Below are 23,468 nucleotides of genomic sequence, written 5' to 3'. Positions count from 1 at the left end.
TTTTCCAGGTCACCAGTGACCTCCATCTTGCCACATCCACTGATTGGTTCTCAGTGTTCATCTTACTCAAACTCTCATCAGCATGTGACAGTTTGCCACTCCCTCCTCTTAGCTTCTGGGTGTTTTTTCTCACCTCTCCCCACTGGCCGCTCCTTTCGCAGTCTCCTTTGCTGCCAACGCTCATTCCCCAACCTCTGTAAAGTGCCCTGCGGATCACTGCTGAAGCCTCTCCCCATACTCACTCCCTAGACGAACTCATTCAGTCTCACAGCTTCAGAGACCACTGAAGGGCTGACAACTCCCAGCTATACATCTCCAGCTCAGAGTTCCCCACCAAACTCCAGCCGTGTCTATGTAACTGCTGACTGCACATCTCCACTAGAATGTTTTATCACTCAGCTCAAGTTGCCATAACAAAAAACCACGACTGGATGAACAACAGAAACTTATTTTCTCACAGTTCTGGAGGCTGGAAGTCTGTGATCAGGTTTTAGGCAGTCTTGCTTTCTCCTGAGGCCTCTTTTTCTGACTTGCCCATGGCCACTTCCATGTGTCTGGTGGCCTTTTCTTTCATATTGGATTAGGACCCCACCCTCATGACCTTTTTTTTTTTTTTTTTTTTTTTTTTTTTTTGAGACAGACTTTAGCTCTGTCGCCCTGGCTGGACTGCAGTGGTATGATATAATCACAGCTTACTGCAACCTTGAACCCCTGGGCTCAAGCGATCCTCCTGCCTTAGTCTCCTGAGTAGTGAGGACTACAGGTACATACCACCACACCCAGTTACATTTAAAATTTTTTTTTGTAGAAATAGAGTCTCTTTATGTTGCCCAGGCTGGTCTTAAACTCCTGGCATCAAGCAATCCTCCTGCCTTGGTCTCCCAAAGTGCTGGGATTACAGGCGTGAGCTACCACACCTGGCCTTTTCTAGCTATTTCGAAATATACAATAGATTATTGTAAACTATAGTCACTATAATTGTCTATTAAACATTGGGTCTTATTTCTTCTATCAAAGTGTATATTTGTACCTATTAATCAACCTCACCCTATTCCCCCTGTCTCCTTCCCAGCCTCTGGTAACTGCCAATCTACTCTCTGTCTTCATGAAATGCCCTTTTTAAGCTCCCACATATGAGTGAGAGCATGTGATGTTTGTCTGGTTCTGATGCTTATTCTATTTCCTCGAACTGTGTTTTTGCCTTTTAGTATGCCTTGTCATGTTTGTTTGTTTGTTTGTTTGAAACCCAGATATCATGTCTTTCTTGTTGGGTTCAGACAATTTGTCTTTTTAGTTTATAGGTCTCTGGATCAAGACAAATCATAACCAAACCTGATGTGGAGACAAATTATCCTTCATGGACTTTGAGTTTGATATGATTGTTTTTCTCCACTTAGGGAAATGGTGTGTATATTTTGTCAGAATATTTGGTGATCCAGAAGGGTGGACTGTGGTGTTAGTAGGTCTGTCCACAGATTATTTTCAGCTCTCTGCCAACTAGACACTTGGTAAGTTGTACCTCCTTCATCTCTTGTGATTGGTGGGGCCACATTACCAGTTTTATTTTATTTTTTACTTTTTTTTTTTTGAGACAGATTCTTACTTTGTCGTCCAGGCTGGAGTGCAGTGGCACGATCTCAGCTCACTGCAAACTCTGCCTCCCAGGTTCAAGCAATTCTTGTGCCTCAGCCTCTCAAGTAGCTGAGATTACAGATGTGCGCCAGCACACCTGGCTAATTTTTGTATTTTCAGTAGAGATGGGGTTTCACCATGTTGGCCAGGCTTGTCTCGAACTCCTTACCTCAGGTGATCCGCCCGCCTCAGCCTCCCAAAGTGCTGAGATTATAGGCGTGAGCCACTATGCCTGGCCACGTGACCAGTTTTAGACAATGAGTTTTGAGAACTTATAATATGTAAAACTTTAGGGCTGAACTTTTACTTGATGAAGTGAGACATTCTAGAATTCTTTTATTCTGTCTCCCATGATAACTAGCTGTGTTTCTTCAGCTGGTTGCTAAATGAATGCATGTGGAGCAATGTCCCATCTGACCTGCAATGAACATGTGGTTTCAGTGAGAAATACACCTCTGTCGTTTAAGCCATTATTGTCTGGGAGTTGCTTGTTATCTTAGCATAATACAGCCTAACCTGACTGTTAACACAGCTTAACCTTACATCTTCTTTAGGTCTTGACTTACCTGTAATGTTTTCCTCAAGGCCTTAAGATTGCACCCATACCCACCCCATCACTCTATCCCCTTCTCTACTTTATATTCCTCTACAACGCCTATCTTAATATAACATCACATAGTTTGCTCATTTATTTTATTATCTATCTCCTCTTGCCACCAGAATGTAAGCCCATGAAGGCAGCGATGGTCTGAGTTTGAGTTCCACTGAAAGCTGACCCTTGAGACAGGGGATATGATGTTGGCTGTTCATTTGGAAGACGATCCTGAAGGGTATAAGAAGGGAACTGGGGGAAAAACCACAAAAGAAAGTAAAATTGATAAAGGAGGCATTAGTAAACTTATTAGTGCTGTGAACAATTCTTTGGAGATCCTCTGAGAAGCCCTGTTGAACTGAAATTCTCATACATTTCCTATCTAGAGATAGAAAAACTGGAGTACTGTCCCCAACTCCTGCCCATTGTTGAATGTAGGGAGGCTTAAACCTCTGGTACATTCAGACTGACTTGTGCATGGGCTGAGCAAGCTTGCCCAGTGTAGAGAAAGCCTTCTGGTGAAGAAGCAGAGAGGTAGACACAGTTCCTGTGCATAGGAACTGTCCAACACAGTTGCAGGTGTGTCAAGGGGACATGCAGTGGGGGCATCAACAGAATCTACCATAGAGATTTTTCACTTTTTATTTCCTGATGTGTCCTCAGCTCCTAAATAGTGTTTGACAATTTCTAAATAATGAATGAATGAATGAGTACACTATAGTGGGCATTCACTGGATGTGTCCCCAGCATCCATTTCCTTTTTGTAATTATCCTTTTCCCTTTTTTCCCTTGGGATGCTACCTCTCCCCATTTCTCAGCCTGTGGCTTTGCTTGGGATTGGACTGACATCTAGTTACTGGGTGTGGACTACCTCCCCAGCCCCTACCCTAAAGACTTAATATAATCAACCTTTCTTACTCACCTCCCCTTCCCCACCATGGTGATCTGTTTAGGAATGGACACATGACCCATTTGTGACCAATGAGAGTGAATTTCAGGGTTTATTCTCTCTTTCTCTATAGTGATGTGAGGTCTGGAACAGCTGCAGCCGTTTTGCCACCATGGAAAACCTGGGACATCCGAACTGACTCCATGAAGCCCAAAGAGAAAGCTAGTAAGAAGGCAGAGAGAAGAGGAAGAGAGGCTTGGTCTTTGTAAACATCTTTTGGAGCTGCTGGATCAAGTATCACTTGAAGGTAGAGCTAAATCTGCACTTTAAATTTACATATCCAATAAAAAGTTCTTTGTGTTGTAAGCCAGTTTGAGGTGGATTTCCTATCACTTATGGCTAAAAGAACCCTTGCTTATTCTATACCTAACTCACAGCCTTGTTGTGAGGTTTAAATAAAATAGCACTTAGTAAAGCAAGGTACACAAATAATACTCAATGAATGGTAAGCAATATTGTTATGATACATTTATTTTTACAGCGTTATGTGACCTTTTTATTCTGTACTCCAACATTGGCATGTTTCTGTTATTCTTTTCAGTATTATTTAATTTATTCCCCGAAGGAGAGCGGCTAAGAGTATTGCCCAGCCACAGGCTCTCAACCACCACCCTGAGCCTCAGATTCTCCTCACACAGCCACAGCTGTACCACATGGCCCACGTGGTATCGTTCTAATTCCTCTGACATCTAATTTTCACTTTTTGGCAATATTTGTGTCATCAAGCTTTACACATAAATATTTTCAGCAAAGTGCTCCAAATGCCTTTTTCAGAAATCTGAATCCACATGAAAACAATGGCAACAAGAAGAAGGTGTAAACTTCCCAGAACAGGCCCAGAATTTGAAAATGTGATAAAGAGGTTATTGTGCGCCCGAACTTTTCACACAAGAATTGGAGGAGATTTAACACATGCAATAATAAACAGAGGAAGGCTGGCTAATGCAGAGCAGATGGGCCTGCTGGGCAGTGCTCAGCATTTCAACATCTTTCCCCTTGTACCTTTGGACTCAAGGTGATTGCATGCTGGTGTCTTTAGCTAAAAATAAAGTTAATGCCTTTGGGGCAATCATAAATATGGCTGCTTCAGTTTCTGGGGTGATTGGTGGTCTAAAGTTTTCAAGAACCTACTATGTAAAAGGCATTTGACATTCACTAATTTAATCCCAACCACTACTCCATTTTGAAGGAAAAAAATGAAGGCTCTGAAAGTGTAAATCACTTACTGAAGGGCACACGGCCAGGATGACAGTTGAGCCAGGATTATATGTCATGGCTCTGCAAACTGGGGCAATAGGTGAGCAGGGAAAAGAGTCATGGCCAAATAAAATTGAGACATACAGATACACACACACACACACACATTTACACAGTAACAGCCTTATTAAGGTATAACTAATGTACAATAAGGCGTACATATTTAAAGGATACTATTTGATAAGTTTTGACATATGTCTGTACCTGGGAAACCATCACTACAATCATGATGTTGAGCATATCTAATACTCTCAAAAGTTTCCTCTTGCCTTTTGTAATTCCTTTCTGCCGTCCCACCTGTCCCTCCCACTCCTGATCCCAGACAACCACTGATTTGCTTTCTGTCACTATAGATTAGTTACATTTTCTAGAATTTTATATAAATGAAATAATACAATATGTACTATTTTTCTGTCTTCTTTCACTCAGCAAAATTATTTTGAGATTCATTCATGTTATTGCTTGTTTATTCCTTTATATTGTTGAGTAGTTATTCCATTGTATGAATATGCCACAATTTGTTTATCTATTCGTCTACATATGGACATCTATAGATGTTTGCACTTTTGGGCTATTAAAAATCAAGTTGATGTGAATGTTTGTAGACAAGTCTCTGTATGACATGTATTTTCTTTTCTTTTGGATAAAAACCTAAGAATGAAATGACTAAATTATACTGTAGGTACATGTTTAACTTTTAAAGAAACCATTAAGCTGTTTTCCAAAGTGGTTGCACCATTTTACCTTCCTACCAGTAGTGCATGAGAGTTCCAGTTCCCCAACATCTTCACCAGTACTTGGTATGGTCAGTCTTTTTAATTTTTGTCATACTAATAGGCATGTAGTGGTATTAAGTCTCTCATGGTTTTAATTTTATTTCCCTAATAACTAATAATGTTGAGTATATTTTCATGTTTTTGTTTGCCATCTATACATCTTCATTAGTTAAGTGTTTATTCATGTCTTTTGCATATTTTTATTGAGTTGCTTCTTTTTCTTATCATTGAGTTTTGAGAGTTCTTTACATATTCTGAATATAAGTCTTTTAATAGATACATGTTTTGCAAACATTTTCACCAAGTCTAGGCTTGTATTTTTATTTTCTTAACAGTGTCTTTTGAAGAGCAGAAGATTTAAATTCTGGCTAAGTCCAATTTATATTATACATCACTTTAACTTCTGTTTTACATTTTAAAAATCTGGCCAGGTGTGGTGGGTCATGCCTGTAATCTCAGCACTTTGGGAGGCTGAGGCAAGTGGATGACTTGAGGTTAGGAGTTTAAGACCAGCCTGGCCAACATGGTGAAACCCCATCTCTACTAAAAATATAAAAATTAGTTGGGCGTGGTGGCAGGTGCCTGTAATCCCAGGTACCTGGGAGGCTGAGGCATGAGACTCACTTGAACCTAGGAGGCAGAGGTTGCAGTGAGTCAAGATCATGCCACTGTACTCCAGCCTGAGCGACAGCATGAGGCTTCATCTCTAAATAAATAAATAAATAAAAATCTGAAAAAATAAAAATCTTAGTTACATTCTGAAAGTTTCCTTGGCTTGATTTTACAACTCACACATTTTCTCTTTGGCAGTCCATTCTATTACTACTCAGCTTATAATGTTGAATGTTTTAAATTATCAAATTTTAAATTAACTTCCCAAATAGAAATCATTCATGGCTGGCTGCAGCAGCTCATGCTTGCAGTCCCAGCACTTTGGGAGGCTGAAGCAGGCAAATTGCTTGAGCCCAGGAGTTCATGATCAGCCTGGGCAACATGGCAAAGCCCCGTGTCTGCAAAAAATACAAAAATTATCTGGGCGTGGTCATGCATACCTGTAGTCCCAGCTACTTGGGAGGCTGAAGCAGGAGAGTTGCTTGAGCCATAGAGGTTGAGGCTTCAGTGAGCTGTGATCACATCAATGTTCTCTAGCCTAGGTGACAGAGTGAGACCCTGTTTTAATAAATAAATAAATAATCATTCACAATGTTTGCATATGGTAATCTTACCTCTCCCTGATAATTTAATTATTCAGCCCAGCTCAGCTATCAGCTCTATTTCCTCAGGTGCAAGTTCTGCATTTGGTAAGAGGATGATGTCTGTTGCACAGAGATAGATTTCCACAATTGCTTAGTGAGTCTTAACTGAAGAATGATCTTTGTTTTGGGGGATCCCTGTTAGCCTGTCTTTGATTGTTTATTGCAGTCTACCTCCAGGAGACAGGGTGAGAGTCAGACATAGAGCAGCCAGGGAGGCATTTCATGGGGAGGGAGCTCCTCATTCTTTCTTGATGTCACCAGTCCCCTGGAACACTATTTTAGCTCTGGGTCCTAAAGGCTCATACTCCTGGCTCCTACATGGGAGCAGACACCTCTATTGCTCTGTTGCTACTTAGTCCAAAGGGCAATGTTGACCTCACAGTTGCTACTTTGGTGCCCCAGCTCATTTCCCTTCAGGTACGCAGAGCTACTACTGCTCCCAGGCTCTTCTATCTCAAGGCTTTTTGATTTTTGTTTTTTGGAGATGGAGTCTCACTCTGTTGCTGCTGGAGTGCAGTGGCGTGATTTCAGCTCACTGCAACCTCTGCCTCCCAGGTTCAAGTGATTCTCCTGCCTCAGCCTCCCGAGTAGCTGTGATTACAGGCACCCATCACCACATCCGGCTAATTTTTGTATTGTTAGTAGAGACAGGGTTTCACCATGTTGGCCAGGCTCGTCTTGAACTCCTGGCCTCAGGTGATCTGCCCACCTTAGCCTCTCAGAGTGCTGGGGTTACAGGCATGAGCCACTGCGCCTGGTTACATGACCAGTTTTAGACAATGAGTTTTGAGAACTTATGATGTGTATAGTTTTAGGACTGAACTTTTACTTGATGATGTGAGACCTTCAATGTGAGACCTTCAATGGGTCAATGAAATAACTCAAAGGGAAATTTAAAAATTTCTTAAGGCAAATGAAAATGGAAACACAGCATACCAAAACTTAAAATGGTAGGGTTTTGAGTAAGTAGAAGCGTATAAAGAAGAAAAGAATGTTGATCCTAGAAATATTCTATCTGAAGTAGAAGTTGCATATTCCTGGACTTCAACTTTGCAACTATAGAGGAGGATATATAATCATGACACATGTTTTGGCTCAACTGTGAGCAATAATCCTGAAGCCATAATAAAATTAGCACTATTTATTGGTTTTCAGTATTTACGATTGAGCCAAAATCAGAACTATAGTGATAGCATAAAATGCAAATGTCATTAAAATTGATTATATAAAAGTAAAAGTAGAATAAGAGAAGTTTTCTTAGTATCTTAATCTTTTAAATTGGTGGGTCAAGAGATTGCAAAACTTGATGAAACGAGAAATAGCTGTTTATTACTTAAAATTGCAGAGGTCATCAGTAGAGCAATGCTTCTCCAAGTGTGATCCCTGAGCCAGCAGCATCAACCTGTCTTGGGATCTTGTGAGAAATGAAAACCCAGACCAAATGAATCAGAAGCTCATCGGGTGGGCCCCAGCAATCCATGTTTTGTTTTGTTTTTGGGACGGAGTCTCAGTCTGTTGCCCAGGTTGGAGTGCAGTGGTGTGATCTTGGCTCACTGCAGCCTCCACCCCCCTGAGTTCAAGTGATTCTCCTGCCTCAGCCTCCTGAGTAGCTGGGATTACAGGCGTGTCGTACCATGCCCAGCTAATTTTTGTATTTTCAGTAGAGACGGGGTTTCACCATGTTGGCTAGGCTGGTCTTGAACTTCTGACCTCAAGTGATCCACCCACATCGGCTTCCCAAAGTGCTGGGATTACAGGTGTGAGCCTCCATGCCTGGCCTACTTCAAGGCTTTGAGTATTCTTGGAGCCACCTCCCATCTCCCATTTTTATGCAAGAGTGTTCAGCCACATGAGCCTCAGTATAGGGATCCTTTTAAACTCTGATTTGACTGCCTTCCATATTTCAGGGAATTTTCGAGATTTCTTATTAAAAGGAAACTCCTTCTAGTTTCCTAACATTGTCATGGATCAAAACCACATTTGTCTCATTTCTAGAGACCTGTGTTGGGAGGGGCCTTGGGCTCAGGTCCTCCAACCTGAACAGAATCTGTAGGCAATATTTGCATCTGTAGAAGAATCTCTTGGTATTTGAAGTCCCCATGTGTGCAGACCTTATATGCTATATGTTGTCATAAAAGTTTGGTTTGCTACTTTGATGCTTGCATTTTCTTTGGAAATGCAGCGGGGGGTCCACCTGCGGAGGGGACAGTATAACCATTTTTAGAAATGAAAATCTGAACATTCTCTCCCCTATTAAAAACCTTTCAGTGGCTCCTGTTGCCCTTCAGATGAAGCTTCAACTTGCTTTACAGGCCCCCCAAGCTCCATTTCCCACCATTTGTTCACCTCCTCTCTTGCTGTCTCTATTCCAGCTTCAGGTAATTTTTTCCCCTAGTTCTACAAAAGGGCCCTGCTCTCCTACCCTTGAACATCCTGTTTTTTCTAAACAGAACACTCGCCTTTCTCTCCCTGCTTCCTTTCCTGGTTCATCCTTCTGATCTCGGATTAAAGGTTCCTTTCTCAGTGGGCTCAGATACCTCTGGGGTCCTGACTCACATCCACAGAGCCTTACCTCTGACTCCAGTTGCGGCCGTGGCTGCTGTACTTTAGTGGACCACTCTGAGTCATGCTATCCACTCTGTGGAAGGTTCTGATGGGATCTGCCCCCACACCCACAATTGTGACCTTGTTGATGGGTCCTTATTTGCCTGTTCCTCCTTCCCTTGCCCTCCTGAGTGTCTTGCTTCCTGGGATCAGATCCCAGATGAACCATCTATACCTGATTCCTTGTCTTAGGCTCTACTTTCAGGGTGTGGGAGGAACTCAAGCTAAGCCATTTATAGTCTGGATTAGAGCCCTGTGGTTTTCCAGGGGGCAAAAATGCTAATTTTAGATCTGGAAAGAAGATCTCAGTGAACCCTACACCAGGTAGCAACTATCTGGTAGGAGGTGCACAATTTCATTTGGATCCTAGGAAAAATCCAAGCTTTCATTCTCATTTCTGGACATCCTAGTGCTTCTAATCTCTGTTATGTTGAGGCAGCCCAGAGTAGTGGGAAGAACATGGAATTTGGAATGGGTCTTCAGATTCTGGCTCAGTTATACTCCTGCTGTGTAGTCTAGCAGAAGTCATTTAAAATTTCTGAGGCTATTCCTTCATTTGCCAATAGGAGATAAACCAACAGATGCTCTTGTGACTCAAAGGATCTCCACCAGGACAGGATGCTGCACAAAAGAGTGGTTACTTAGACAGCCGGGGCATGCATTTCTTCATCATGTAAATGAAGGGCTTGCCTTAGGAGACTGCTAAGGTACCTCCTGCTGTTAACATTCTAAAGAGACAGTTCTTTTCAAACTTGATGGTAGGATACAGGCAGTATCTGTCTTGCTTGCCATAGAATACTGGTACATAACATGCCCAGGAGTCAGGCTGCTTGGGTTGAATCCAGTTCTTATAGCTGCATGAGCTTAGCCAGGTTTCCAAACCTCATTGTATCTTAATTCCCTCATCTCTTAAATGGGGGTGATAAGAGCACTTACCATAGTGCTGTTGAGAGGACTATGCAAGGTCACAGATGCACAGCACTTATTTGATGTGGTGGATTAAAGATGGTGCAAATTCTTTGCTACTCTTCCCCTTGAGAGTTAGAGTCTAGCTCTCCTCTCCTTGGGTCTGGACCAGCCTGGGTGGCTTGACTGGTGAGTAGAGTAAAGCAGAAATGACATTCTAGGACTTTTGAAGCTGGGTCCTAAGAAACCTCACAGCTTTCACCCAGGTGTCTTGGCACATGGTCTCTGGGAGCCCTACCCCACCACGTAAGAAGTCTGACTCACCTGAGAGCACCACATGGGAAAGGCCCCGTGTAGGTGCCATGATCAACAGTCCCAGCGGAGCCCAGCCATTCAGCCATTCCCTCCAAGGTACCATACATGTGAATGAGGCTGGCTTAGGCCCTCCAAAAAAGCCCAGCTACCAGCTGGCTACCACTGAGTAACCTCAGCGGATGCCACATGAAACAGAACTGAATTGCCCAGCCAAGCCCTGCCCACATTACTGCCCACAGAAGTGTAAGATATAATAAAGTAGGACTGAGGTGGGAGGATTGCTTGAGCCCAGAAGTTCTAGTCCAGCCTGAGCAGTGCAGCAAGAGTTTCTCTCTAAAAATAAATAAATAAATAAATAAATAAATAAATAAATAAATAATATTAAAGTAGCTGTTTTGAGCCACTGAGTTCAGGGGCAGTTTGTTATGCAGCAATAGATAACTGAAACACTTGGCATATAATAAATGCTTAATAGATACAGGTCAGAGCATTTTGATGTCAAATTTCATTACCCATGATCAATATGTAAGAGCATCCAAGTTTGAGAGATTACTGCCCTGATCCCACCTTCTATGACTTCCTCCGTCTCTACCCCTGGGATTCTCCTAGCAATGCTGGGACTTATTTTTCCATCTGGTGCACAGTGTGCCTTCATCTACTAAAAACCTCATAAGTCCTTGTTAACCATCTGCCTTCTGCATAAAGGACACCACACCAAACAGCCCCTTGACTGTTTTTTTTAGACAGAGTCTTGCCCTGTCACCCAGGCTGGAGTGCAGTGGTGTGATCATAGCTCACTGCAGCCTTGACCTCCTGGGCTCAAGTAATCCTCTCACCTCAGCCTCCTGTGTAGCTGGAACCATGGGCATGTGCCACCATGCCTAGCTAATTGTTTAATTTTTTGTAGATGTGCAATCTCACTGTGTTGCCCAAGCTGGTCTTGAATTCCTGGGCTCAAGCAATCCTCTTGCCTTGGCCTCCCAAAATGCTGGAATTATAGGTGTGAGCCACCATACCTGGCCCAAACCATTTCTAATTCTACCTCTGCCATCATCTCCATGGATAACCTTGGATCTACCTTCTGGCCCCATTTCTCCATTTTTATTTTTATTTTATTTTATTTATTTAGTTTTTCAAAATGGGGTCTCACTCTGTCACCCAGGCTGGAGGGCTGTGGCGTGATCTCAGCTCACTGCAACTTCTGCTTCCCAGGTTCAAGTGATTCTCCTGCCTCAGCCTTCTGAATAGCTGGGATTACAGACACGCACCAAGGTGCCTGGCTAATTTTTGTATTTTTGGTAGAGTGGAGTTTCGCTATGTGGGCCAGGCTGGTCTTCAACTCGTGGCCACAAGTGATCTGCCCACCTTGGCCTCCCAAACTGCTGGGATCACAGACGTGAGCCACTGTGCCCATTCTCCATTTTAAAATAAAGGTAGAAGTGGACACTTTCCAGGGGCACATCCTGTTTCTGATGTAGGTACATAGCATGTTTCCCCTACTTCACCCTCTGCTCCTTTGCAACCTTCAACTTTTTGGTATTTCTTTTCTTTCTTCATCCATTGTTTTTATCTCTTTTCCCCCATTGTTTAAGCTTTTCCCCCACTGGTAAGCCCAATGTCACTTGCATAAAGAAAAACTCTTCCTTGATCTCATATAAACCTCAAATCACCATCTGATTTATCCTCATTTCTTACTTCCACCATGTTGCCCTTTAACTGGCAAACTCTTTTTTTTTTTTAAATTATACTTTAAGTTCTAGGGTACATGTGCACAACGTGCAGGTTTGTTACATAGGTATACATGTGCCATGTTGGTTTGCTGCACCCATCAACTTGTCATTTACATTAGGTATTTCTCCTAATGCTATCCCTCCCCCAGCCCCCCACCCCCCAACAGGCCCCAGTGTGTGATGTTCCCTGCCCTGTGTCCATGTGTTGTCATTGTTCAACTCCCACGTATGAGTGAGAACATGTGGTGTTTGGTTTTATGTCGTTGTGATAGTTTGCTGAGAATGATAGTTTCCAGCTTCATCCACGTCCCTGCAAAGGACATGAACTCATCCTTTTTTATGGCTGCATAGTATTCCATGGTGTATATGTGCCATATTTTCTTAATCCAGTCTATCATTGCTGGACATTTGGGTTGGTTCCAAGTCTTTGCTATTGTGAATAGTGCCACAATAGACATACCTGTCCATGTGTCTTTTTAGTAGCATGATTTATAATCCTTTGAGTATATACCCAGTAATGGAATCGCTGAGTCAAATGGTAATTCTGGTTCTAGATCCTTGAGGAATCACCACACTGTCTTCCACAATGGTTGAACTAATTTACACTCCCACCAACAGTGTAAAAGTATTCCCATTTCTCTAGATCCTCTCCAGCATCTGTTGTTTCCTGACTTTTTAATGATCGCCATTCTAACTGACATGAGATGGTATCTCATTGTGGTTTTGATTTGCATTTATCTGATGACCAGTGATGATGAGCATTTTTTCATATGTCTGTTGGCTGCATCAATGTCTTGTTTGAGAAGTGTCTGTTCATATCCTTCGTCCACTTTTGGATGGGGTTATTTGTTTTTTTTCTTGTACATTTGTTTAAGTTCTTTGTAGATTCTGGATATTAGCCCTTTGTCAGATGGGTAGATTGCAAAAATTTTCTCCCATTCTGTAGGTTGCCTGTTCATTCTGATTATAGTTTTTTTTTTTTTGCTGTGCAGAGGCTCTTTAGTTTAATTAGATCCCATTTGGCAATTTTGGCTTTTGTTGCCATTGCTTTTGGTGTTTTAGTCATGAAGTCTTTGCCCATGCCTATGTCCTGAATGGTATTTCCTACGTTTTCTTCTAGGGTTTTTATGGTTTTAGGTCTTACATTTAAGTCTTTAATCCATCTTGAGTTAATTTTTGTATAAGATGTAAGGAAGGGATCCAGTTTCAGCTTTCTACATATGGCTAGCCACCTTTCCCAACACCATTTATTAAATAGGGAATCCTTTCCCCATTGCTTGTTTTTATCAGGTTTGTCAAAGAGCAGATGGTTGTAGATATGTAGCATTATTTCTGAGGGCTCTGTTCTGTTCTGTTGGTCTATATCTCTGTTTTGGTACCAGTACCATGCTCTTTTGGTTACTGTAGCCTTGTAGTATAGTTTGAAGTCAGGTAGCATGATGCCTCCAGCTTTGTTCTTTTGGCTTAGGATTGACTTGGCGATGTGGGCTCTTTTTTGGTTCCATATGAACTTTAAAGTCATTTTTTCCAATTCTGTGAAGAAAGTCATTGGTAGCTTGATGGGGATGGCATTGAATCTGTAAATTACCTTGGGCAGTATGGCCATTTTCATGATATTGATTCTTCCAACCCATGAGCATGGAATGTTCTTCCATTTGTTTGTGTCCTCTTTTATTTCATTGAGCAGTGGTTTGTAGTTCTCCTTGAAGAGGACCTTCACATCCCTTGTAAGTTGGATTCCTAGGTATTTTATTCTCTTTATAGCAATTGTGAATGGGAGTTCACTCATGATTTGGTTCTCTGTTTGTCTCTTGTTGGTGTATAGGAATGTTTGTGATTTTTGCACATTGATTTTGTATCCTGAGACTTTGCTGAAGTTGCTTACCAGCTTAAGGAGATTTGGGGCTGAGACAGTGGGGTTTTCTAAATATACAATCATGTCATTTGCAAACAGAGACAATTTGACTTCCTCTTTTCCCAAATGAATACCCTTTATTTCTTTCTCTTGCCTGATTGCCCTGGCCAGAACTTCCAACACTACGTTGAGTAGGAGTGGTGAGCGAGGGCATCCTTGTCTTGTGCCAGTTTTCAAAGGGAATCCTTCCAGTTTTTGCCCACTCAGTATGATATTGGCTGTGGGTTTGTCATAAATAGCTGTTATTATTTTGAGATATGTTCCATCAATACCTAGTTTATTGAGAGTTTTTAGTATGAAGCGCTGTTGAATTTGGTCAAAGGCCTTTTCTGCATCTATTGAGATAATCATGTGGTTTTTGTCATTGGTTCTGTTTACGTGATGGATTACGTTTATTGATTTGCATATGTTGAACCAGCCTTGCATCCTAGGGATGAAGATGACTTAATCGTGGTGGATAAGCTTTTTGATGTGTGTCTGGATTCGGTTTGCCAGTATTTTATTAAGGATTTTCGCATCAATGTTCATCAGGGATATTAGCCTAAAATTTTCTTTTTTTGCTGTGTCTCTGCCAGGCTTTGGTATCAGGATGGTGCTGGCCTTACAAAATGAGTTAGGGAGGGTTCCCTCTTCTTCTATTGACTGGAATAGCTTCAGAAGGACTGGTAGCAGCTCCTCCTTGTACCTCTGGCAGAATTTGGCTGTGAATCCATCTGGTCCTAGACGTTTTTTGGTTGGTAGGCTATTAATTATTGTCTCAATTTCAGAACCTGTTACTGGTCTATTCAGAGATTCAGCTTCTTCCTGGTTTAGTCTTGGGAGGGTGTATGTGTCCAGGAATGTATCCATTTCTTCTAGATTTTCTAGTTTATTTGCATAGAGGTGTTTATAGTATTCTCTGATGGTAGTTTGTATTTCTGTGGGATTGGTGGTGATATCCCCTTTATCATTTTTTATTGTGTCTATTTGATTCTTCTCTCTTTTCTTCTTTATTAGTCTTGCTAGCGGTCTATTTTGTTTATCTTTTCAAAAAATCAGCTCCTGGATTCATTGATTTTTTGAAGAGTTTTTTTGTGTCTCTATCTCCTTCAGTTCTGCTCTGATTTTAGTTATTTCTTGCTTTCTGCTAGCTTTTGAATTTGTTTGCTCTTGCTTCTCTAGTTTTTTTAATTGTGATGTTAGGGTGTTTTAGATCTTTCCTGCTTTCTCTTGTGGGCATTTAGTGCTATACATTTCCCTCTACACACTGCTTTAGCTGTGTCCCAGAGATTCTGGTATGTTGTGTCTTTGTTCTCATTGGTTTCAAAGAACATCTTTATTTCTGCCTTCACTTCGTTATTTACCCAGTGGTCATTCAGGAGCAGGTTGTCTAGTTTCCATGTAGTTGTGCAGTTTTGAGTGAGTTTCTTAATCCTGAGTTCTAGTTTGATTGCACTGTGGTCTGAGAGACAGTTTGTTGTGATTTCTCTTCTTTTGCATTTGCTGAGGAGTGTTTTACTTCCAATTATGTGGTCAATTTTAGAATAAGTGCAATGTGGTGCTCAGAAGAATGTATATTCTGTTGATTTGGGGTGGAGAGTTCTGTAGATGTCTATTAGGTCCACTTGGTGCAGAGTTGAGTTCAAGTCCTGGATATCCTTGTTAACCTTCTGTCTCGTTGATCTGTCTAATATTTACAGTGGGGTGTTAAAAATCTCCCATTATTATTGTGCAGGAGGCTAAGTCTCTTTGTAGGTCTCCAAAGACTTGCTTTATGAATCCAGGTGCTCCTGTATTGGGTGCATTTTTATTTAGGATAGTTAGCTCTTCTTGTTGAATTGATCATTTTACCATTATGTAATGGCCTTCTTTGTCTCTTTTGATCTTTGTTGGTTTAAAGTCTGTTTTATCAGAGACTAGGATTGCAACCCCTGCTTTTTTTTTGCTTTCCATTTGCATGGTAGATCTTCCTCCATCCCTTTATTTTGAGCCTGTGTGTGTCTTTGCACGTGAGATGGGTCTCCTGAATACAGCACACCAATCGGTCTTGACTCTTTATCCAATTTGCCAGTCTGTGTTTCTTAATTGGGGCATTTAGCCCATTTACATTTAAGGTTAATATTGTTATGTGTGAATTCAATCCTGTCATTATGATGTTAGCTGGTTATTTTGCCCGTTAATTGATGCAGTTTCTTCATAGCATCAATGGTCTTTACAATTTGGCATGTTTTTGCAGTGTCTGGTACCAGTTGTTCCTTTCCATGTTTAGTTCTTCCTTCCATAACTCTTGTAAGGCAGGCCTGGTGGTGACAAAATCTCTCAGTTTGTCTGTAAAGGATTTTATTTCCCCTTCACTTATGAAGCTTAGTTTGGCTGGATATGAAATTCTGGGTTGAAAATTCTTTTCTTTAAGAATGTTGAATATTGGCCCCCACTCTCTTCTAGCTTGTAGGGTTTCTGCCGAGAGATCCGCTGTTAGTCTGATGGGCTTCCCTTTGTGGGTAACCCGACCTTTCTCTCTGGCTGCCCTTAACATTTTTTCCTTCATTTCAACCTTGGTGAATCTCACAATTATGTCTTGGGGTTGCTCTTCTCGAGGAGTATCTATGGGTGTTCTCTGTATTTCCTGAATTTGGATATTGGCCTGCCTTGCTAGGTTGGGGAAGTTCTCCTGGATAATATCCTGAAGAGTGTTTTCCAACTTGGTTTCATTCTCCCTGTCACTTTCAGGAACATCAATTAAATGTAGATTTGGTCTTTTCACATAGTCCCATATTTCTTGGAGGTTTCGTTCATTTCTTTTCACTCTTTTTTCTCTAATATTGTCTTCTTGCTTTATTTCATTAATTTGATCTTCAATCACTGATATCCTTTCTTTCACTTGATTGAGTCGGCTGTTGAAGCTTGCTCACGTGTCAGGAAGTTCTCATGCTGTGGTTTTCAGCTCCATTGGGTCATTTAAGGTCTCTACACTGTTTATTCTAGTTAGCCATTTGTCTAACCTTTTTTCAAGGTTTTTAGCTTCCTTGCAATGGGTTAGAACATGCTCCTTTAGCTCGGAGAAGTTTGTTATTACTGACTTTCTGAAGCCTACTTCTGTCAACTTGTCAAACTCATTCTCTGACCAGTTTTGTTCCATTGCTGCTGAGGAGCTGTGATCCTTTGTAGGAGAAGAAGTGCTTTGGTTTTTGGAATTTTCAGCTTTTCTGCTCTGTTTTCTCTCCATCTTTGTGGTTTTATCTACCTTTGGTCTTCAATGTTGGTGACCTACAGATGGGGTTTTGGTGTGGATGTGCTTTTTGTTGATGTTGATGCTATTTCTTTCTATTTGTTAGTTTTCCTTCTAACAGTCGGGCCCCTCAGCTGCAGGTCTGTTGGAGTTTGCTGGAGGTCTGCTCCAGACCCTGTCTGCCTGGGTATCACCAGTGGAGGCTGCAGAACAGCAAATATTGCTGCCTGATCCTTCTTCTGGAAGCTTTGTCCCAGAGGGGCCCCCTGCCTGTATGAGGTGTCTGCCAGCCCCTACTGGGAGGTGTCTCCCAATCAGGCTACCCAGGGGTCAGGGACCCACTTGAGGAAGCAGTCTGTCTGTTCTCAGAGCTCGAATGCCATGCTGGGAGAACTACTGCTCTCTTCAGAGCTGTCAGACAGGGATGTCTAGGTCTGCCGAAGCTTTCTGCTGCCTTTTGTTCTGACATGCCCTGCCCACAGAGGTGGAATCTAGAGAGGCAGTAGACCTCGCTGAGCTGCGGTGGCCTCCTCCCAGTTCGAGTTTCCTGGCCTCTTTGGTTGCACTGTGAGCACAAAACCACCTACTTAAGCCTTAACAATGGCGACACCCTGCCCCTCACCAAGCTGCAGCATTGCAGGTCGAACTCAGACTGCTGTGCTAGCAATGAGCAAGGCTCTGTGGGCATGGGACCCACCAAGCTAGGCACGGGAGGGAATTTCCTGGTTCTGCCGGTTGTGAAGACCATGGGAAAAGCGCAGTATTTGAGCAGAAGTGTACTGTTCCTCCAGGTACAGACTGTCACGGCTTCCCTTGGCTAGGAAAGGGAAATCCCCCGACCCTTTGCACTTCCTGGGTGAGGCAAAGCCCTGCCCTGCTTCGGCTCACCCTCTGTGGGCTGCACCCACTGTCCAACCAGTCCCAATGAGATGAACCAGATACCTCAGTTGGAAATGCAGAAATCACCCATCTTCTGCGTTGATCTTGCTGGGAGCTGCAGACCAGAGCTGTTCCTATCTGGCCATCTTAGAAACCTCCCTAACTGGCAAACTCTTAACCCTTCAGGGCTCAGGTGAGATGTTGCCACTTCAAGGAAGTCTTTTTTTTTTTTTTTTTTTTTTTGAGACAGGGTCTCACTCTCTCGCCCAGACTGGAGTGCAGTGGCCCGATCTCAGCTCATCACAACCTCCACCTCCCAGGCTCAAGCAATTCCCCTGCCTCAGCCTCCTGAGTATCTGGGATTACAGACATGCGCCACCATGCCCTCCTAATTTTTGTATTTTTAGTAAAGACGGGGTTTCACCATGTTGGCCAGGCTGGTCTTGAACTTCTGACCTCAAATGATCCACTTGCCTCGGCCTCCCAAAGTGCTGGGATTACAGGTGTGAGCCATCACACCCAGCCCAAGGAAGTCTTTAGAGACCTCCTCCCACCCTACACAGTACCCTTCCTCTGTAGTCTTACAGCACTCTTACTGATCCTCTCCCCCATTTCATACTGTGATTAACTGGTTAATCATCAGCTTCCCTTGCTAGACTGCCCTCTGCAAGGGCATGCCATATTCATTACAGTAGATCAAGCAGTTAGCCCTCTTGGGTACTGGCACATAGATCTCTGCAACTCTCCTTCCTCATTGGCTGACAACAACAAAAACAACAACAACATCTTCTGATACTAACACCACCACCATTGGTTAAAGCTTTCTATATGCCAGGAATTGTTCTAGTCACATTACTTGAATCCTGCCAATAACTCTATGAGTAGATATTCTTTTTTTTATTATTATACTTTAAGTTTTGGGGTACATGTGCACAACGTGCAGGTTTGTTACATATGTATACATGTGCCATGTTGGTGTGCTGCACCCATTAACTCGTCATATGAGTAGGTATTCTTATCCCCATCCTACCATTGAGGAAACAGTCTTGGAGAGGTTAAGTAAGTTGTTTTGTTTTGTTTTGTTTTACTACCGGTCAATATTGGAGCTGAGGTTCAAACTCAGGAAGCTGACTCCTGGGTCAATGAAGCCCTTTTGGGAAACATTTCACCTCTGCTATTGGCTTTGGGCTTTGAAACACGTTGTCCTTTATTGTTTTTTAACAACAAATGAGCTTTGTATGTGCAATTTGCCCTGCTTCCCTATGCTGTCTTTCCTAAATGTGACTGTTGGTGTCTTGGTGGCCTAGAAGTGCCTCCAGCTCCCCACATGGATGTCCTGGGTTCAAAATACATCTTTATTATACCAAACACACTATCCCTCCTTATCACCTTTGCTCATGAAAGACACCCACAGCACCCTACAGTGAAAAATCAGCACTGCAGAGGGGAAAGGTGTATTCCAAGTGGTCGTACGGCATCATAGCAGATCATGCATTCCTGAAGTTTCGGTTCTCATGGCTTCATAGATGGAGAGCTGAGGCTCCTGATGGGGATGACCCCGTCTGAATCAGAGAGCTGTAATGGAATACGGCAAAAGGAGACATTCCATTACAAAGTCAAACCATGGTAAACAACCACAGCCAAAGGAAATAGAAGAAAGAAAGAAAGGAAAGAAAAGAAAAGACAAAAAACAATTATATACAGAAGAAGGATGGCAAGTTGCTGGAAGACAAATAGTTTGCCTACATCTTAAAATTCTGGAACAAGGATGTGGCCACGTTTCTTGAGTCTTTTATAAGAACTTTAGACTAGTATTTCTTGAGTTCAGCATCCACAGGCAACTGAATGGTTGTTAGGTGGGCAAGAAGACAGCCAATTTTAGGTACACGTTTCAAAAGACTTATCAAATTTTTAGAAATAAAAATAAAGCATAATATCTTAAACTTATTAATCATTTTCATATCAGTAATGGGAAAATATTATTTGAAGTTAATCATTTACAAGTTCTAAATCTGGGTCTATTGGATACATCTGTTTCACAACAAGTCATTTTTAAGTGTTTTTCACACTTTTTATTTCTGTAGATCCTAATTCGTAATTACAGGTGATTGCAAATGACAACAAGTGTTTGGTGGCTATCTAAAATTATTCTGAGTATTTAGATAGAAGAGGACCCCAAAATTATGTTGTGATTTCATACAAAACACTAAGTGTTTGCCAGATGCTAAGTTGACAAACATACTTTATTCAGAGTATTGGATGGTTCAACTCTGGAGATAGCAGCAAATGGATTCTGTTGTGGTTTGAACTAAATCAACTTGCTTAGGCTGGAGTTATGTTTCCCAGAATCCCCTTCTCTGAGTGGTTTCAAGTTAGAATTGGTCCAGAGAATAATTTGCACAACGTTTGGAAGGTAGAAGTGAAGCAGCCACCATTACTCTCTGAAGATTGTCAGGGTTGGATATGACAGACAGATGCAGAGGTGCTGGCAGGTTCCATTTATCCTTGCTGTCCTCCTCTCTGTGGCCTGGTATTCCTCCTGGCTGATGACCTTGTTGATCTACAGTGGTCCTGGCCCATCACAAGATGCATGGGGACTGTAATTAATTTATCATTGCATCTCCAGTGTATGGTGCAGATCCTGTCTTATCAGTGTCTTAATTGGTCATTGAATAAACACATGTGCATGGTTTTATATGCATTGATTTTTGGCTACTCAGCATTGGGAAATAATAATACAATTTTCTGGAGAATCATCCCTGTCCCACATTTAGTCAATGTATGTTGGGTAAGGTTTATTTCACGCCTAGCTCCACTGTCCGCATGAGTTCAGCCAGGCCAATGAAGTTATTACATTCACTTGGCTACAGTGATTGGCTTGGGGATGGAACATGACTCAGCCCAAGCCAATAAGATGTGGTGAGTCTTTTGCTGTGACTGTCACAACAGAGGCACATGACCTTTTCTGCTGGACCTGAACCTGGGAGGATACAGGCCTGACTCTGTTGGCAGCCATTTTGACACCATACTGAGCCTGAGAATGAAGCCAACATTGTGAATAGCAAAGTAATGAGAAGAAACAAGACTGGGTTCTGATAATATTTGAGCCCCCTGGACTGAGCTGTGCCTGAAGTCAGTATCCCCTGGATTTCAATTATGTGAACCAATAACCACCCTCCCCCTTATTTTTTCCCCTCAAACCACTATGGAGTGGGATTTCTGTGATGTGGAGCATAAACTCTCCACTCACACTGAATAGTTTTCAATTTCCCTTTAGGAGCAAAACGCCTTTTTCAAATGAATGTTCACACAGAACCCCACTACACAGCAAGGTTAATAGCAGAGCTCATGACGACCAGGATCTGCTCTCTTGCCCTCCATCCCCCAAGTTCTGAAGCAGTTCCTGATGCCTCTGTGGAATGCTGGTCTTGGCAGAACACAGTTAGAAAACCATTAATTTAGCCCATGTCTGTTATTTTAAAGGTAAGAAAACTGAAGTTCAGAAAAGGGAGGGGACTGACTCAATCCCAGCTGCTGGCAGATCTGGGACTGCAAACCAGCCTTCCATTGCTCCACGCAGGTGTCTCTTCTCATGTGGAATCACAGCATTGGATAGACTGAAAAGAGGAAGAGGTTGCAATGGAGCAGCACACCTGGTGTGTGGGGATACCTGGAAAACAGAATTAGGAGAGCCCTAGGTCAGCATTGCTCTGGCACTGGCTGGGCTGGGGGCTATCCTGATTCTAGAACTATCTTGGTTCCTGGGATAGAAATGTCCCCAGAGTGGAGAAGTTCAGTTCAATCCAACATCCTTATATTGCAATGAGGATAAAGACCACAGACCCTATGGCCTGTATGACCCTGCTGCCCATTTCTAGGAACCCATTCCTACAAAAATGACAATATGTGTGTGCAAACAGCAACAATGACAAACATACCCTGGGATGCTTTTCCTGTGCGGTTTGTTATAGTAAGATAGCGGCTACAGCTTATATATCATCAACAGAGGACTGGCTAAATGATGGCACTTCATTCTGCAGAATCTTTTGCTGTAGTCAAAAAAAAACAAGTTAGATCTATACGTATGAACATGGAAAGGTGTCCATGACTTATATTAAGTAGAAAAATTAAGTTGCATAATGATATTTATAGTATAACTTCATTCTTACAAAAACTATTTTCTAAAACTGTGTGTGTAAAAGGGCTGGAAGGATACATCCACAGTCTTAATAGTGGTTACATCTGGGGAGGAGAGTTGGGGCTTGAGGCAGACTTTGGCCATTCAATTTGGATGGGGGCCAGAGACCCCCCCTCTCAGATCTGAGACTGCTGTACTTACATTCCAGCCTCCTTTGCAGCACAGGCCATGACAAAGAATCTGCTAAATCACCTTGGGTGGGAGGGGACAGGGCGTTTCCTCTATCTGGCAGAGGGGGCTGCAAGGTCAAATTCCTGACAGAAGTGGTGCTGTTTCCTACTGTAGCATGCAGTGGTTATGTACTGTAGTGCTTAACGATGGCAGAGGCAGCTTCGAACACACCAGCACACTGGCCAACTTTGGGGTCTTACTCTTGGAAGCCTGGCCTAGAGCTTCCCTCTCACATTCTGTGAACCACCCCGTATCCTTCTAGTAAACTCTTCTGCTTCATTGTTTAGAGTCAGCTGAGTTAGAGGGACTTCTAATTATTTTATACATGTCATCTGATACCTAAATATATGTATACATTTTTTAACCAAACATATTTAAGAGGATACGGATGATCTCATCTAAAGGAGCATGCAGTGCATAGAGGTGTGTGCCCCTGCCCTGTTTTGTATTTAATTTTATTTTTTGAGATGGAGTCTTGCTTTGTTGCCCAGGCTGGAGTGCAGTGGTAGGCTCTAGGCTCACTGCAACTGCCTCCTGGGTTCAAGCAATTCTCCTGTCTCAGCCTCTTGAGTAGCTGGGATTACAGGTGCACACCACCATGCCTGACTAATTTTTGTATTTTTAGTAGAGACGGGGTTTCACCATGTTGGCCAGACTGGTGTCGAACTCCTGACCTCAGGTGATCCACCCACCTCGGACTCCCAAAGTGCTGGGACTACAAGTGTGAGCCACCATGCCTGGCTCCCTGCCCTGTTTTGAACCAGGGTTTTCATAAAAGAGGTGAATGTGCTGACCATTAAACAGCAACTACAGCAAACTTGGTTTGCAGTGAGACGTTTGCTCAGAAATGTTCTTTTCTTTTTAAATAAGCAATTTCCTGACCTGCAAGTTAGTCTTAGGCATGGCTCCCTCACCAGGAAAGTTGTGTCCTGTGCAGGCTGCACTTCCCACGGTCCCTGTGCATCTGCCTGGGCCTTCTTCCTCTTGGTTCTTGGGTAGACTGACTCTGTCCCCTGAAAGCCTGGTCCTCTGAGGAGACTGAAGTTTGCATGTCACACAGAGCCAGCAGATCTGGCCCTG

At 42.5% G+C, this 23,468-nt stretch overlaps 1 protein-coding gene across 1 annotated transcript; it reads left to right on the top strand.

The window, feature by feature from the left end:
• The first annotated feature begins 3,961 nt into the window (after positions 1–3,961).
• C4H3orf35 (chromosome 4 C3orf35 homolog) lies at positions 3,962–21,789 on the top strand. Its single transcript, XM_004087925.1, is given in 3 exon segments — positions 3,962–4,162; positions 4,164–4,188; positions 21,503–21,789. Coding segments are annotated over 3 exon segments (513 nt in total).
• Positions 21,790–23,468: the final 1,679 nt, after the last annotated feature.

Source organism: Nomascus leucogenys, chromosome 4 (assembly GCF_006542625.1).
Source record: "Nomascus leucogenys isolate Asia chromosome 4, Asia_NLE_v1, whole genome shotgun sequence".
Classification (NCBI taxonomy): Eukaryota; Metazoa; Chordata; class Mammalia; order Primates; family Hylobatidae; genus Nomascus; species Nomascus leucogenys.
The sequence above is the reverse complement of the archived record's forward strand: the minus strand, read 5'-3'. Positions and strand labels throughout refer to the sequence as shown.